General features: G+C 38.5%; 1 protein-coding gene across 4 annotated transcripts in view; it reads right to left on the bottom strand.

Annotated features, from left to right (window-relative positions):
* Positions 1-330: 330 nt before the first annotated feature.
* CLOCK (clock circadian regulator) overlaps positions 331-18,871 on the bottom strand; it is a 138,276-nt gene continuing 119,735 nt past the window's right edge. For 3 of the 4 annotated variants that reach the window (XM_079778356.1, XM_079778354.1, XM_079778355.1), the window contains exons 21-24: positions 13,072-13,281; positions 11,956-12,161; positions 10,158-10,419; positions 331-7,757 (exon numbers count right to left, since the gene is read on the bottom strand). In XM_079778356.1, coding sequence (XP_079634482.1) covers positions 7,578-7,757; positions 10,158-10,419; positions 11,956-12,161; positions 13,072-13,281 — 858 coding nt within the window. In that variant the 3' untranslated portion in view covers positions 331-7,577. The remainder of the gene's footprint in view (positions 7,758-10,157; positions 10,420-11,955; positions 12,162-13,071; positions 13,282-18,871) is intronic. The other variant, XM_079778357.1, reaches the window with a different exon arrangement.

Here is an 18,871-nt window from a genome sequence, read left to right as displayed (position 1 = left end):
TGTCCCTCGACAGTCCCATCATCCTCTGCAGTAGATACCCCTAATACTGCCTTAGATCATTATAAACAGAACAAGTGAGGAATTATGGTCTTTTCTAAGAACAGAAAGATAATCCCTTGTTAGCAGCTTGTATCATCATAGCCCAAATTTGGCAATGCAGGCAGCCTGGTTTTAGGATTAGCTTAACATGTGAATAACAGCATAGCTTTCTGAGGCACCACAATCTTGTAACAGGACATTACTGAATTTGGTAGCTCAGATCTAAGCTGCAAAGTAGAAATCAATGTAGGTAGACTCCGTTGCTGAATAAAAGAAAAATTTCATTGGTAGTGATTTTAAAATATTTAATACTCTTCTCTTTAAAATCCAAAATAATGTAATTTTTACAAGTTAAGTGCCACATAAAGCAGGTGTTATTTTTTGAGAAATGCAGGTGATACTGAAAACAGTACTGAGGTATTTTTTTATTTTTAAGATTGAATAAGGAAACAAAGTCTGGACCTAATTTTTTTACATTTACAAAAAAAAAAAAACCACAACAACAACAATGCTACTGCTTGGCTCTTTTGCTGTAATTTTCGGTTCTGAATACATTACAAGAATATGAGAAAGAGCATTATAATAGTACATGTAGTTTTAAAAACTGCACATCATAACCTGGAAAAATGATCATGTAGCGAGAGGCCTGAGTGAAGGTAGACTAGTAACACATTTTTACCTCTGAAAGGGTAGCTTTGAAAAACGAGTGTAAACAATTGTAACACCAAATTAAAATGGCAATATTAAATGGGTGACGGAATGATCCACATTTTATATAATATTTCCACAGATAGGTTCAGCACCGTTGAAACCATTCATTATCCCTTCTTGCTTCTGTGAAATTTAGGATTTGAGCTAAAGACAATACCTGGAAAATGTCAGTCTTGTTTTTTATAAATCAATTTGGATTTCAGTTCAATGTTTGCTGTAGGAAAAAGAGGTATTCTATGTCAATATCAGCCATTTATAGCTCCACCCTTTCAGAAGTAAGAATGTTAGGCTACAATCTAAATTGTATTTAAAACCAAGAACCAAGCAGTAAGGACAGCAATGTAGCACACAGAACATTAGAAAGAATTCGGTGTATGTTTTTACAGCTACCAACTGGTGTTAACAATTAAAAATTTACAAAGATAAAACTTTTTTGCACTAACTGGTTTCAATACAGCACTGAATTTAACTCATCTTTGGGCTTCAATCTTTACACAGTAAATATGCAAGTGCCATACAGAGATCCTTTCCCAACTTACACCACAGTAAGATAGTTTTCAAAATTATTTTAGAAAGGTCTAAGTTGCAGCTGTTCATAGCTATTGAAAAAGTGAAAGGACATTTCCTGGCCAATTTCTTTTTTTTGCTTGATGATGATTGTCTAGCTATATAATACATCAACTTGAAGATAATATAGCTTTTCCTACATATTTTAACACCAGTTCTGGCACAACCATTGCCAGCAGTGAATTTGTACCAGTACAGGCCAACTCAAAAACATCTATTATGAAACATCTGAATGTCTGTTTTTAAAGCGATGTCACAGTTTGTTTCCTCAGAAATTTAAACGCATACATTTGAAAACATCACATCTTCAATTGAACTCTCGGAGTTAAGGAACATATTTTACATCATTAAGTCCAGCTTGCTTTAATGACCATTCATCTAAGGGATCCCAAAAGTTAGACAATAATATCTCCTGTACCTGACCTGTGGGAACCTAGGGAATTCTGTTCCAATACATTCCAGCCAGAAGTATCCTCAAATGTCTAGGCCTCAAATGTTCAAACACTGCTTTACTGAGCAGTGCTGTGCATGGAGGTTTTGTTATTGTTTTCAAAGGACCAAGCAACATTACACTATAGACAGCAAACATTTTTTCGTAGAAGAGTTTGCAGTGTGGATACATTTTCCCACCCGTATTAGACTTTAAATGGACTTTCATATAGATATGATAGTAGGGGCCATTCGATGATGCTAACGATTTTACTAACATTTCCCAAGTGGGCAAAACAGGCAATGTGTGCCATTGGTTCTGTCATACTGGCCTTTGGCTGTAATCATATAAAAAGTGTCCCCCAAATGGAAAAGGCAGGACGTAAAACTAGAAAAAGGTTGGAGCTCTATGAAGCAAATTTGAAAGGAGTTACCTTTCCTTTTCTCTTAAGTTGAGCACAGGAGGGCAGTGCGGAGGCACCTGGATGGGGGCCCTCCCACTGCTGTCCTGCAGTAGAACAGATTTGGATGCCCATGTAGAGTCCTCTGAGGGCTAGAGACTGTGCCCACATTAGAAGAGCCAGTTCTCTAGTATAAAGAGTACAAGGCAAAACAAAACAAACCACAAATTAAATACATGACACTGAAATCACTGATAGAAAACAGAACACACAGATATTTAAAAATATAAATAAATACGTTTAGCCATTTTTATTCAAGAAATCCAGAGAACTGCTTACAAAGCAATTTCTTCTTTAAAATCACTCTAAATTCTTCCGTAAATACTCACTATTTTGATTGTCACTTAACACAGCACCTCAGTGTTTGCTGGTGGTGGTGATGGAATTTCACTTAATCTCTTCATAAACTATATTCTATTTCTTAAAGGTCGTTTCCTTAGGAAAACCGAGGCAGCTTACAAAATATGTTAAATACTCAAAACAACCTGCAAAGTATTTTATTTAAGAAAAACAAGGAATGTAGTGTTAAATTATGACATGTGGGGGAAATATGCAAAACAATCACATGGGAAGAAAGTGTTTTAATCTTTAAATATCCACTTTTGTTTAATTTCTTGTGAGCTGTTCAATACTGTTAAATATCCTGAATTATAACTAAACCAACAAAATTCATCCCCAGTGTTTCCACAGAAGTCATTAAAATAAGACCAAATTACACATTTTTCTTTTCTTCAACCAAAGTAGTCCTTTTTGTGCAAAAATATTACAAGAGCAATTCAAATGGGAACGCTGAAATGACATGCCAACATTTCAGAGCACATTGAAAACACCCAGAATAATTCTTGAAATGACTGTAGTCTAAAATATTACTAACAATCACTTTTAGGTTAGTTCTATACATTTATTCACACTGATGCAATTTTCCTAGACTTCTGAAAATAAACAGGCTCTTTTGGTGTCCACACAATAGGCAAGATAGGTTTACAATAGTGTCTAAATGGAACTAGCATCAACAATCTCAACTCCACCACATTCAAAACAAAAGTCAAGTACATTTGGCTACCTTGAAATCACTCCCATAAACCTACTACGGTTCACTGGATCTAAACATTTCTCAGAAATGGGTCATTTTAAAATTTCACCTAAGTGATGATTTGGGGATCCTTTAGAAATGGTAATGCCTAAGATAAACTTTATCAAAATGAATAATTGCAATAAAGTGCTTGTTATATTTAAAAATGATGCTTTTAGACTGTGGTATGTTGATTTAAGTGTGTGCTATTCCTACATAAAGGATCCCCAGGCATGAGAGTTGGGTCTTCTCACCTGTCTCAGAAAGCAGCAGCACTATCTTTTGGTAGGCTGACAGTAGGCACATTACCCATGCGGACGAGGCTATACTAGTGCTATGGCAAAGGGGGAGGAAATTAGAAAAGGTGGGAGGCATGTGGAGGGTGGTTCCTACTATATTCATAGTTATATATACAAATATATTAAATATGCTATAAAAATAGTCGACTCTTTTCCTTTGCAATTACTTCAGAAGCTCCTTTCAGAAGAATGCTCACCCAACCCAAACAAACTTAACAGGTTCTCTTTCTCGAATCACTATTAAAATGGCAGGAGCCGTTGTGCTGTTTCTTTTCCAATCGGTTTACTTCTGGCTAGACTCACTCAGCAATAGTAATATCCAGTGTTTACACCTTCCAACATTGACTCCCAAGGGGCTATGAACAGGGACACAGATATTGGAAAGGTTATAGATTTGAATGAGTTTAACACAAATGTTCATCAACAAACTTTCAATCACCAAAAAAAATAAAGAAAAAATGAATACTACCAGAGTAAAATGCTATTTGCATTCCACTTTTTAAAAAGTTTACCGCAATGTAGTGGAAACATTTTAAAATACGTTGAGTAATATCCAGTTAAAAAGTACTTTCACCTATCTGTAGGACCCCTATCTAAGGCTTCTTGTACAAGGATTCACCTCCCCTTCTTTACAGAGCTGCACTGCTTCAGTGCGCTTAACTAACGGCAAGCAGACTGCTGTAAGGCAATGACCAGCAACTACAGCACTTCGGAAGAATCCAAATTACCACTTCACTCTTCCACACAGTATTCTATAACCGTTCAAAAACACTGGCATTGTCCTATTACTAGTACATTCCTAAGCCAGATTTAAGTGACAAAGCAGAGCACAGGACTCAAATTACCCCCGTAAGTCGAAGTTTGGAGACTGAACTGTAGGACTTACTGAATGCTACCCCCCATCCGCTATATCTGCTTTTCTGCACATATTTTCCACTAAAAAAATAGAGTACTTTTGAGTGTAGACACTCGGGGTTGCCATACTCCAGCAGCAATTTTATTAGTCCTTGTAGTCTTCACTTGTTAAAACTATACTGACTCACGCAGTGCCTCAGCAAGCCAAAACAAGATAACTGCACAACAGCTAACAATTTGCCTGATCTTCAATAGTTTCTTATCTAAAAAGTGCCACCCAGAACAAAATGTGTTTTTTAAAAGAAAAAATGACTGAGAGTAAAGCAGGGGAAAGATGATTTTTAAGTAGTTAGAAGGTGTTCCTATTTTCTGGGTTTTTTTTATGACTTAGATTTAGTATTTTAATCAACAACTCTGGCTACAGAAATGAAGGAAGAACAGGCAACTGCTGAATCTTCATCAGAATGTCAAGTCTCCATTCATGGGGGAGGGGGCAGGGACAGGTCTGAAATCCAAGTCCAAGAGAAGCAGGAGGAACAGTTAAAGGAGCTAAGAGGCAGCTGGTGCTTACTAGCTCTTCTAACAACAATGTCTGCTGACAGCAGAGGAAAGCAGCTAGTTGCTTCTTTAAATTTAGTAATCAATTCTAAGCAGAAAAAAGTGAACTGTCAGAAACAACAGTAATTATAAATGCAAAATAGTGCCTAGGCTTTGCTTTTGTTCATCTAAGTACACAGTACTCATGGTCCACCATCTTTCTTTTAAGTGTGATATTTGGAGGATATAACTTAATATAATAGTTTTTCATATATTTTATTAGCTAAATCCATTATCACTAGATATCACCAATGAATGAAAGAGGCACAACTCACTATATGGAATGGCATGATAAGGTTAACATAGGCAATTTGAAAGGGGAGATAATTAATACTGTTGCCATATTTACAACATCAATTTTGGTGTTGTATATAGGCTCAAGTACACACATATTCTGACAACTATCCTTGACATTCATGAGTCAGAAATCTCTTCTGGATGATCATTTAGCTAGGAGAGGAGCTCCTTGATATGTTAATTATTGATTGGTATCTAATGACACTTCTTTTATAGAAGGGTAGGTACCAACTTTCTTTGGTTGTTTTTGTTTTCAACATTTTCTAATTTAAGTGTGGCCAGGTATAGTTTTCTACAGAAAAACAATATATCCCTTAAGGATAATAGCAAAGCTGAGGACAGAAAAGTCTGAAGAACTGTCTTAGAGTTCCTCTGACTCCTTTATCTAGCAATTCTGTATTAGGTTATTTTCATTGCTCAAAACCTTTTCTGTTGAACAACCTCAATTCTGTTATACATTTTCTTTTCAGGTCAATTTTTATTTATTACAGCTTGCTGTCTTTCCTTTCCACAGTAATAATTTTTGATATTCTAGTAAGATATTTTCCTTTGCTCTACAGTTGTAAATTTAATTATTAGTACCATAGAATATATAAAATGTTTTTATGAATATAATTTTTGTTGGAATTTATTACCTTTGGAATATGATATTGCCAAATGAAATCTTAGTTCATGTTTAGAAAGCATGTGAGTTCCAATATTCTAATGTAGTGAAGGCAAAGCAAATTCCTACACCTTTTTCTTTGTAAGAATCATACTGAGCAAATATTTACTGGTAATTCTTCAATGACTACTTATTTCAGCTTTAAAGGAAGATGCTGATTTAGGAAAAACAATTGCAATTATACTGATGACTGATAGTGTTAGTATGTCATCTTTTATTTCTAAATTATTTGTATTTCCAGCCAAGAGATTCAAAGCAGTCTTCATAGGAACTTAGGAGAATAATGGCACGGACACTCACATGCTATTAAAAATGTACTAAGGTTTCAAAACTGCTACTGAAACCAGACAATGAGTTCAAGATGGTGAGTTATCACCTGAATCAAAATCAAGGCACTATGGGTTTCTTCCCCCTCAAATAACCCTGAATCATTTCTGACTAAAAGAAACATTGAAATTGTGAAGGATAATAAAAAGATTCCAACAAATCCTAAAAGTTAAAATTCCCACCAGTGAGAATGTTAAAAAGTGCCTAAAATGTTTTGCGTGCAAATTTTACTCCTATTACTGAAACATTCATGAAATTTCTTTCAGGCTTGTTACAAACCATTTACTCAACTATTTCCAACTATGAACCATATCAAAATATGTGATCAAAACTCCCTTCTAAAATAAAGCAGTGCAAATCCTATTTTCAAACATTATTGAAAAATAATGAAATGAAGGATACTTCTGAGTAACTTGAAAATCCTGTTATTTCAATCATTTAACCTGAAAAAAATCCATTCCCAGCAGCACATCATACCTCACTGAACAAACTGTGACATCACAGCCAAGTATGAACAAAAGACTTGTGCCCCGGAAAAGTGAATAGAACACTATCGTGTTGTAAACAAAAGGGAAAACAAAGGATGTATTAGTTTGCACATGGCATCAGAATCTAAGGAAATGTATTCATACCTTTAAGGAGGAGATAATGCTTTCATGCAGCATACAAAATGTTTTGCTCTCTTTCCTTTTATCCAGACATATACATAATATTTTTACAGCATCTGTACATAGAATTTGAATCCACACAACATTCTGAAATTGCGATTCCATCATTATCTGAGAAGGGAGAGGGGCTTGGGAAGAGGGACTACTGGGTCGACTGCACTGTCTTCATGGCATCATTGTAAGCAAACCCCTGATGTGGCAGTGGTGTGTCCTCTGTAACACTTGAAAACAGGCACAGAACCACTAAAAGTTACTAACATTGTTAGTGCCTTTCTGATTCACTGGAGGTCATATTTCTTTAGCTGAGCTTCTACATTTGGCAATATACTCTTTTTTTCATCAAAAAATATCTGGGCAATTAAAACACTGTCAGAATTGGCTATGGCCCTATGGTCATTTCCTGCTGGCGGGTATTTAATGTACATCTGCAGCACTAGGCAGCATTTTCCCTGCTAACTAATTCGAGGAATTAGAATACTCAATACTGCATATCTCATGAATCTACTAGAACTTTTCCTCCTAATCCTCAGATCATCTGAGCAACTCTTTTGGGCCAACCCTTCCTCCCCTGAGTCAGAGAGGAGACGTGTGCTACTGCGGTTGAACCTTGGAAGGATCCGTCAAAGTGTCAGTCCTGTGCCGACTCAGTTGCTGTTGCTGCTGAGACTGGTGTTGCTGGTGATGTGATTGAGGGAAAGTGCTCTGTTGTAGTGGAAATGCAGCAGAGAGGATAAGCTGAGTTGAAGGGTTCCCGTGAAGCAACCTAGAAGTCTAACAACAAATGGATTATGCAACATTGCTTTACCCCCACTATTTTGTGTACATTAAGATTTCCTTAAGTTTTCCACTTTTCATTGGGACAATGAAAAGGCAGTCACCACCACTACAAATGAAGGACACTTGCAAGCATACGGATAGATCCTGAACCTTAAGAACCATTCAGCTTTGCCAAGGATCTGGACAATTTGCTTTCTGTCTTTGTCATTAAGAAACACTTTTTTTTTTTTAAAGAGAGAAAAGAAATATCAATTTGTTGTTTTACTTATTTATGCATTCATTGGTTGATTCTTATATGTGCTCTGACTGGGAATTGAACGTACAACTTTGGGGTATTGGGACAACGCTCTAACCAATTGAGCTACCTGGCCAGAGCACATTAACAAAAGCTTTTGTAAGATAAAGAACCCAGTACATTCATGAGCCCTACAGGGTTACAACAGAGGTACATTTTAGAACTAGGTATTATATGTGAGAAAAGCCAAATTGTATAGTATTTACTATCTACATATGAGTGTATCTCTGAAGGGTATTGCTGATCTTACTTTGAAATGCTTTTTTCAGAAGTGGGGAATAAGAGAATGTTCATTCTTTTAAGGGCCCCCATTCTGATAGACTTAGAAGACTGAGGTCTTAAGGCAAGACCTCTCCTTTTTTAAGCTTTTACTTAATTCTCCTTGGTTATCTATCCCCATAATAATACTTTATAACTTGCTATAGATTCTAATTAATAATGCATTTACAACAGTAAGTGAGCAGTCATTAATAGCTGCAGTATAGGTTTAAGGAACTATGTATGACTTGAGAGAGACTTAGGTAATTATCTGTTTAGTTTTCCACATCACAAGGTTAGGAATTTTATTTGAACTCCTAGGGTGATAAATTAAAAGTGTATTTATGCCTGAGTATACAATATAATATTAAATCTTCTAATTATACCATATATTGTATAACTCTAAAATTGATTTGTGCCTGGCCTACATGGATTGGTCTCTAGCACAATCCTAGACTAGCCTATATTCAAAATGGATCCCCTCAGCCAGAAGAGAAAAGGCTGGACTTCCAGATGTTATCATCTGCTGTGCACCCCCCAGTGAGAGTGCTAGAAACTTTTCCTGATTTCCTTGCTGAGGATACTGCATCCTTTAGAGAAGTAGATCCTATCTAATACACCCCTATGAGATGTGTGTCTGCATTTTGGTCAGTGTGTTTATCACTGGTAGTCATACACAATAGCTAATTTATATGCCTTATGCTATGTTCAGTGATTTACATGCATCATCCATAGCACCTCCATATTACAGATGAGGAAAATGAAGTTTAGCAAGTTAAGTAACCTGCCAAAGGTCACGCAGTTAGTGCAGAAGTGACTGAATCCCAAGGCAGCAGGACTTAAGAGCCCAAGTTCTTAACTATGACATATACTGCTTCCATAATATTTCCCTTCTAATACTAATGTATAACCTAAAAATCATTATAAAACTTAATCTTAAAAAATAATTTAAGATAATGCCTAATTTTTTTAAAAATCCGACTTGATACCCCAGCCTGGTAAAGAGTAGTTTGATGGGCTGCTAAAGATAAGAGATGAAAGAAAGGTGCCTTTCCTTGAATTCCAGAAACTCTAGCCAGAGAGGGCGCTATATAAAGTGTCTTGATATGGGCAGGTAGTAGCCCCTTATTCTATCCAGCAGTTTAAATAAATATTTAAATATTTAGCCCCATGGACAGGGCTAAATCTTTGAAGGACTGAACAGGGAAAAACATATAGCCAACCAGACAAACTCTGTCTTACAGAAATTTAACTTGTACAGTTAGCTCCTATGCATTTTTTCAGATCACTTACAAAAGTGTTCACTTAACACCTCATCCTATCTAATAATAGAGTAACATGTAAATTACCATCACTCCGCTACGCCCACGATTGGGCGGCGGGAGGCTGGGGGGCGGGACTCGGGGTGGCCTATCCGGCCACTGAGAGGCACGGATCCGCTGCCACTGAGGGGGGCTACCCTGCTGTTGAGAGACACAGGGGGCGGGACTCCCGCCCCCTGTGCCTCTCAACGGCCAGATCTGCGGCCGCTGAGGGGGCCTGCCGTGGACACCCAGCTGCGCCTCTCAACGGCAGGGTAGCCAGGTGTCCGCGGCAGCCCCCCTCAGCGGCCGCGGACCATCAAAAGTGGGGGAGCTGGGTGCCTGTCTGCTCCGGCACCAGGCCTTTCAGAAGCCTCTGCCGAGCCGGAGGCTTCTGAAAGGCCTGGTGCACCAGTGGACAGGCACCCAGCTCCACCGCGAAAAGTGAAAGCGTGTAGGGGACCCTACACGTGCATGATTCAATCATGCACTGGGCCTCTAGTTTCATTATATAAAAGTAAGTAGGTTTGGGAGAATTACCTGTAAAAACTGCTGTGGTGGTTGGGTCAGCTGAGCCTGAGACGGTTGCTGAGTTGATGTGAGCTGCTGCTCCTGGGAACTCTGCTGCTGCTGCTGCTGCTGCTGCGTGACTGACAATGTCTGTGACTGCTGCTGTTGTGCAGCAAAAGTAGGGTAGGCAGTCACCACCTGACCCATAAGCATAGTGCTAGGTACCATGACTGCCCCACAAGCTACGGGAGCGGTTACTAATTTGGTCACAAGTTGCTGACCTTGAGAAAATCTGTAAGAGGAAGAAAAGGGGAATTAGAAATACAAAAAACATGCATTACAAAAGGCAGTGGCTGAATACTTATCTAAGATAATACCCAATGATATTGCCAACTTAGTTTTTTAAAGCTGTATGTTTCAATTTTGTTTCATGTTTTTACAGATCCGTTTTGAGATACCAGTAAAACAAAATGTGTATATAGCCTGGCCGGTGTTGCTTAGTGGTTGAGCTTTGACCTATGAACCAGGAGGTCACAGTTGATTCCCTGGCAGGGCACATGCCAGGGTTTCAGGCTCGACCCCCATTGGGGGCATCCAGGAGACAGCCGATCAATGATTCTCTCTCATCATTGATGTTTCTATCTCTCTCTCCCTCTCCCTTCCTCTCTCTGAAATCAATAAAAACATATTTTTAAAAAAGTTTTAAGACTACAGAGATTCTAATATTAAAAGCTTACAAATATAAGAAAATGGCATTTCTTCAAAAACTTTGTTTCTAAGTCAGCTATTGTCACTAAAAGATATCGTAGATTACTTTCTTGAATTGCCCACAAAAGTTTTATGTAGTATATGTTTAAACACTTGAGGTTTGAAATCAAACATTGAGGCTTGAATTCAGAACACCTTCTTCACCTCCCCTTTAACTAGCTACAGGCTCTTGACCAAAGTATTATAAACTCACTTTTTTTCTTACCTACAAATTAAAATATCCTAAACACATTTTTAAAAAGTAAGAATTAAATGAAATAATGTTTTGAGCGCTTAGTATAGTACTAAACAAACTCAAGAAAGGCAAGCTACTTTTATTTCAAAACAAATTATGGTAGTATACACCCTAACCCTTATTACTATATGAAAACTCACCAGTATCTGTATTAAAATAATAGAAGTTTCAGTGACACAAAGCCTGTCATAAAAGTCATATAAAAGTGTGCTGCAGAATTTGGCTTCTACAATATTTGGTAGCACATTTCTGGACAGGAAACAAAATCTGTTGCTACCTTTTTATTACAAAGTCCTTAAACAATGAATACATTATGTCTTATTTCAAATTCAAGAATATTGGCTGGCCCTGGCCAGTGTGGTTTGTTTGGTTGGAGCGCCATCCTGTACACCAAAAGGTGGTGGGTTCAATTTCCAGTCAGGGAACATACTTATGTTGTGGTTCAATGCCCATTGGGGGCATGTGCAGAAGGCAGCCGATCGATGTTTCTCTCTCTCTTTTTTTTTCCCTTCTCTCTCCTCCTTCCCCCTTCCTCTCTCTGGAATCAATAAAAAAAAAAAAAAGGAGCCTGAACCGGTTTGGCTCAGTGGATAGAGCGTCGGCCTGCAGACTGAAGGGTTCCCAGGTTCGATTCCGGTCAAGGGTAGGGGGTGTGCAAGAGGCAACTGATCGATGTTTCTCTCTCATCGATGTTTCTAACTTTCTATCCCTCTCTCTTCCTCTCTGTAAAAAATCAATAAAATATATTTAAAAAAAAAAAAAAGAAAGTTATTTTTAATCAATTAAGTTACAACTTTGGGATGACTAATGAACTCTGATAACTACCTTATCTGTCTGTCCTGAGTGAATGTAGTAACTGCAGCACTCTGGGTACTGTTTTGTGGCATACTAGACGGGATCTGGACCATGCTTCCGGCTGCCGGCTGAGAAATCACCATAGTGTTATACAGGGGGGCTGTAAGAGTGCTCTGGGTCTGACTCGGAAGAGATGTTTGTTGGCTATGCCCGCTTAAGACATTTTGTTGACTCTGCTGGAAAAGAAGAGATTATAATGACAGATTAACTGAAAAAGTTTACATCAGGAAGTATGCTTCTAGATCAGTGGTTCTCAACCTTTCTAATGCTGCAACCCTTTAATACAGTTCCTCATGTTGTGGTGACCCCCAACCATAAAATTATTTTCGTTGCTACTTCATAACTGTAATTTTGCTACTGTTAATGAATCGTAATGTAAATATCTGTGTTTTCCGATGGTCTTAGGCGACCCTGCTAGCGGTTCTCAACCTGTGGGTCACGGCATTAGAAAGGTTGAGAACCACTGTTCTAGATCATCCTAGTAATAGTTGACATTACAGAAAAAGAAGTGGCAGGATATATTACTCTGAGAGAAATCTGACCACAAAGTAATCACTTATAGTAACTGAGAATGGATTAGTCTTCAATATCTTGCTGGAATGTAAGCTATGATCTTAGAAAAGGAGCATGATCTTAACAGGGATAATATAAAGTAAACATAAAGACTTTATATTAAATACTCCAAATGAATGATCAACATTAGACATTTTTCTATACTTTATTTGTAGCTCTGGGATTTACAGTTACAGATATACATCAATTACCAAAATTTCCTGGAATACTGATTAAAGCATTACTGCCCCAACAATTTATTTTTCATGTATGGTAACATGTTTCCTGGTCAGTTTCCTTTGCAAGTCAAACCTTTTTAACCTACAAATTTTTAAATGTCAAAATAGTGCAAGTATTTAACAACCAACACTTTTGAACAAAATATTTTAATAATGACTTCTCAATATTATATTTTCTAATTATGATTAAATTCTAAATATAGTATTGTTCAAGATAGAGCTTTATTTTAGTTGCAGCATAATAAACATTTTAATTGTTGAACACTCCATAGCCTGTAGCAGTAGATAACATTACCTGACTTGATGAACTTTGTAAAGTCTGCTGTTGTATCATGTGCTGAGTTGTGCCAATGTGTCCAGTATTCATTCCACTTTGAATTTGGTTAGTTTGAACAACCTGGCTTTGCATATTTATAGGTGTGAGTTGCTGGATGTTAGATGAATTTCCAGAAGAAAGTTGAACAGAACCAAAATTCAAACCAGGGGTTGACTGTTGTAAAAACATCTTAAAAAATAACGATTACATTAAAATGAGCTTTGCAGATTAAAAACAAAGATGAATGAACACATTAAAAAGAAAAAGGAAAAACAAACTATGAATTAAAGTTTCAAAAGCAAGTAACAAGACTAAGACATTCTGAATGAACAATTAGCAATAAATAATTACCAAATAAAACATACCTCATAATCATTCCTCCAGTCATCCTAACCATATCATGTTGCAAATGGTTAGAATGCAGCTCTACATCACTTATTTATAATTTATGGCATTAGATGAAAGTAGTTTTCACTTAAAGTTTCCCTTTATCAAAGTCCTAGTCTCTGACAGAAATAACTTTAGAATGGCTAAACAAATCAGACTATGAAATTATTCCTACTGGAATTTTATTAAAATAATGATGGATGACTATAAGTTCTGTACCAACAAGTACCTAAATGTCTATAAAACAATTTTTATATTATAAATTAAAGCTTATTAAAAATTGAACTGCTAAAGAGGACTCCAATCTGGAGAAACAAGGATGCTGATGGAAATACTCTTAGGAATGAATTTTTAATGACTATAATAAGTGCAATCATACTGAATAGGTAACCAATGAGTATTTACTGAACTATACTGATGAAATGTATCTCTTGCATGTCTTTTAAAAAGATAATTTTCAGTTACAGCTATCATACAATATTATATTAGTTTCAGCTGTACAACATTTATATAACTTAAAAGTGATCACCCCAATAAGTCTAGTTCCCATCTGACACCATGCATAGTTATCACAATATTCTTATTATTTTTAATCCTCACCCAGGGATATGCTTGTTCGTTTTAATGAATTGATGAGAGAGAGAGAGAGAGAGAGAGAGAGAGAGAGAGAGAGAGAGAGAGAGAGAGAGAGAGGAGAGAGAGAGAGAGAGAAACATTGATTGGTTACCTTCTGTACTCACCCCGACCAGGTATCAAATCCGCCACCTGGGTATGTGCTCTGAACAGAAATCAAACCTGCGACCCTTTGGTACATAGGACAATGCTCCAACCAACCACACTGTCCTGGCCTACAATATTACTGACTAAATTCCCTATGCAAAACTTTACATACCTATGACTATTCTATAACAACAAATCTGTACTTCTCAACTCCTTCACTTTTTTCTCCCATACTCTCTAACTCCCTCCCATCTGGCAACCATCAAAATGTTCTCTGTATCTATAAGTTTGTTTCTGTTGTGTTTGGGTATTTATTTAGGTTTATAGTTTCTACACATAAGTGAAATCATACTGATCTATCTCTGTCTGGCTTATTTTACTGGGCACAATACTCTCTAGGTCCATCCATGTTTTTTGCAGATGATAAGTTTCATTCTTTTCTTATGGCTGAGTCGTGTTCCATTGTATATATGTGCCACTTCTTCTTTATCCATTCACCTATGGATGGCCACTTAGGATGCATTCATATCGTGGCTATTTTAAACAACACTGCAGTGAACATATGGATGCAGATCTTTTCTATTTAGTGTTTTGGGTTTCCCCAATAAATACCCAGAAGCAGGTATTTATCCTTTTGTCCCTTGTTATAGCTTTTGTATCCAAGGCTGTTTTGTCTGGTGTAAGTATTTCTACTCCAACTTTTTATTTTTCCATTCCCATTTTCATGAAATACCTTTTTCCATCCCTTTACTTTCAGTCTGTGTGTCTTTTGATCTGAAGTGAGTCTCTTCTAGACAGCATATGTAAGGGTCCTGTTTTCTTATCCATTCAGCCACACTATGTCTTTTAATTGGAGCATTTAATCCATTTACGAGTAATTATCTATCTATATAAAACTGTAATATGCAAATAGACCAAATGGTGGAACAACCGGTCTCTAGAATGTGCGCTGACCACCAGGGGGTGCACACAGAACATGGTGGGGATTGGCAGCAGGTGGCAGAGTGCAGAAAATGGTGGGTGTCAGCCGTGGTAGGATGGTGGAGGTGAATGGGGGCGCCAGACCAAGGCGGGCGCCGGTTGCTGTCATTGGGGCAAGTCTCTGGTGGTTACTGAAAATTCTTTGCTCCCTCATGCCACAGTCCCGCCCCGCACTCACACCCGCTGCTGGCCCCTGCCCCAATCGCTCAGCACCATCAGCAGGTGCGAGCGGCAGCTGCCGGCCCCAATTGCCCCTCAGGGCTTTTCTACCTCCCCCTGCTCGTGAGGGGCGATCAGGGCAGCAGCCACTGCTTGCACCTGCTGATGTCGACAGCCCCAATCGTTCTGCACTGTCAGTGGGTGCGAGCGGGACCAGCGCCATCAGCGCGTGGGAGCAACAGCAGCGGGAGCCAGGCTACTGGCAGACGGGGGATCGGGGGCTGTGGCGGGAGGGGCTAGGTGGGGGCGCAGAGGATTGGCTGAGACTTGCACCTGTGCCGACCACAGCCTCGCGGCCCACAGTTCCTTTCAAGGTGCACGAATTCGTGCACTGGGCCTATAGTCCTATCTAATAAAGAGGGAATATGCTAATTGACCCTCACGCCATCGCAAAGATGGAGGCACCCATGGCCAATAAGGAGGGAATATGCTAATTGACTGCCCTTCCTTCAAAGATGGAGGCGTCCACAGCCACAAAATGGCGGCGCCCAGTCCCCTCAGTCCCACTGGGGCGCCTGCCTCCAGAGTCCACCAGTCCCCTCAGCCCCCCAGCCGCCCAGGGCTGGCCCGAAGCACAGGCAAGCCTTGGATGGAGGCTGCCCAGCTGCCCAGGGCTGGCCCGAGGCTCAGGTAAGCAGGGCCGGCCGAGGCTTGTGCTGCCAGCAGTGGCAGCAGCAGAGGTGTGATGGGACGTCACCTTCCCCTGATCGCCGGGTTGCCTCCCACTCTTGAGGGCTCCCAGAATGTGAGAAAGGGCAGGCCGGGCTGAGGGACACCGCCCTCCAGTGAATGAATTTTCATACACTGGGCCTCTAGTTGATAAATGTAGTTATTGCCATTTTGTTATTCATATTTTTTATCTTTTTGCTTCTTTTTAAAGAAGTCTCTTTAACATTTCTTGTAATACTGTTTTGTTTTTTAACTATTTATTGTTGAAAGTATTACATATGTCACCTTTCCCCCCCATTGTCCTCTCTCAGCCTGCCCCTGACACCCAGCCCTGGCCTTCACCACCCCCCTACCATTGTCTGCATCTATTGGTTATGCTTATATGCATACAAGTTCTTTGGTTGATCTCTTATCCCCTCTTCACCCCCTCCCCCACCATCCCTCTGAGGTTTGATGGTCTATTGGATGGTTCTGTGTCTCTGGAACTATTCTTGTTCATCAGTTTATATTGTTCATTATATTCTACAAAAGACTGAGATTTGATACTTATCTTTCTCTGACTGGCTTATTTCACTTAGCATAATGCTCTCCAGGTCCATCCATGCTGTTGCAAATGGTAAGAGTTCTTATGTTTTTTATAGCAGCGTAGTATTCCATTGTGTAGATGTACCACAGCTTTTTAACCCACTCACCTGCTGATGGGCACTTAGGCTGTTTCCAAATCTTAGCTACTGTTAATTGTGCTGCTATGAAAATAGGAGTGCATATATCCTTTCTGATTGGTGTTTCTGATTTTTGGGATATATTCCTAGGAGTGGGATTACTGGGTCAAATGGGAGTTCCATTTTTAGTTTTTTGAGGAAACTCCATACTGTTCTCCACAGTGGCTGCACCAGTCTGCATTCCCACCAGCAGTGCACAAGGGTTCCCTTTGCTCCCCATCCTCACCAGCACTTGTCATTTGTTGATGATAGCCATTCAGACAGGTGTGAAATGGTACCTCATTGTTGTTTTGATTTGCATCTCTTGGATAATTAGTGACTTTGAACGTATTTTTATATGTCTCTTGGCCTTCTGTATGTTCACTTTCGAAAAGTACCTACATAGGTCTTTTACTCATTTTTTGATTGGATTGTTTGTCTTTTGTTAAGTTGTATGAGTGCCCTATAAATTTTGGAGATTAAACCCTTATCAGAGGTCACATTGGCAAATATGTCCTCCAATGCAGTGAGCTTTCTTGTTGTTTTGTTGATGGGTTCTTTTGCTGTGCAAAAGCATTTATTTTGATGTAGTCCCATTTATTTTCTCCTTTGTTTCCATTGTCCTAGGAGACGTGTCAGTAAACATATTGCTATAATCTAAATCTGATATTTTGCTGTCTATGTATTCTTCTAAGATTTTTATGGTAGATTTTTATGGTTTCCCATCTTATGTTTAAGTCCTTTACCATTTTGAGTTTGTTTTTGTATATGGTGCAAGTGGTGGTCTAGTTTCATTTTTTTTACATGTATCTGTCCAATTTTCCCAACACCATTTATTGAAAAGACTGTCTTGACTCCATTGTATACTCTTCCCTCTTTGTCAAATATATGTATTTTTTTAATTAAAAAATATTTTTATGGATTTCAGAGAGGAAGGGAGAGGGAGAGATAGAAACATCAATGATGAGAGAGAATCATTGATCGGCTGCCTCCTGCACATCCTCTACTGGGGATTGAGCCCACAAACCGGGCATGTGCCCTGACCGGGAATCAAACCCAGGACCCTTCAGTCCACAGGCCGACACTCTTATCCACTGAGCCAAACCAGCTAGGGCTTGTCAAATATTAATTGAGCATAATGGTTTGGGGGTTGATTTCTGGGTTCTCTGTTCTGCTCCATTGGTCTACATGTCTGTTCTTGTGCCAGTACCACGCAGTTTTGAGAATAGTGGCTTTGTAATATAACTTGATATCTGGTATGTGAACCCTCCAACTTTGTTCCTTTTTTTTCTCAGGATTGCTGTGGCTATTCAGGGTCTTTTTTTTAATTCCATATAAATTTTTGAAGAGTTTGTCCTAGGTTTGTGAAATATGCCGTTGGTATTTTTAGGAAATTAAGCTTTTATTATATAGGATTGCCATCATTTTTTACAACAGCCACAACACAAAAACAGGTTTCTTCCTCATAATTCATATGCTTATTAAGCAGCGTCTGTTCATCTCTAAAGATTCTGAGGAGAGGACAAGTTCTCATGACTCCTAGAATGGCTGAAGAAAGTATACCTCCATTATCAATATATAAAGAGAGGATGCTAATGGATGGGCATTGTGATATTTAAACGAATCACAACCAAAATACAGAACCAGAGATGATGTTCAGATGAACATTTACTCATGAAAACAAGTGGAGGAAATAAGATAAATAAAATAAACTAGGTATCAACCAACAGTTTTGCTTGTCATTTTTGTCAGTCTTCAAACATTTCAGCAAAAGTGTGAAATAACATCTGCTGGAATGCCGTTGGCATTTTAATGGGGATTGCATTGAAGCTATAGATTGCTTTAGGTAGTATGGACATTTTAATGATGTTGATTCTACCAATCCATGAACACGGTATATTCTTCCACTTGTTTATGTCTTCCTCTATCTCTTTTTTCAACGTCCTGTAGTTTTCCGGGTACAGGTCTTTTACCTCCTTAGTTAAGTTTATTCTGAGGTATCTTAATTTTTTTGGTGCAATGGTAAATGGGATTGTTTTTTTAGTTTCTCCTTCTGTGAGTTCATTATTGGTGTATAAAAATGCCATAGATTTCTGGGTGAT

Source organism: Cnephaeus nilssonii, assembly GCF_951640355.1.
Source record: "Cnephaeus nilssonii genome assembly, chromosome: 1".
Lineage (NCBI taxonomy): Eukaryota > Metazoa > Chordata > Mammalia > Chiroptera > Vespertilionidae > Cnephaeus > Cnephaeus nilssonii.
Note: the sequence above shows the minus strand (reverse complement) of the source record. Positions and strands in the feature narration are given on the sequence as shown.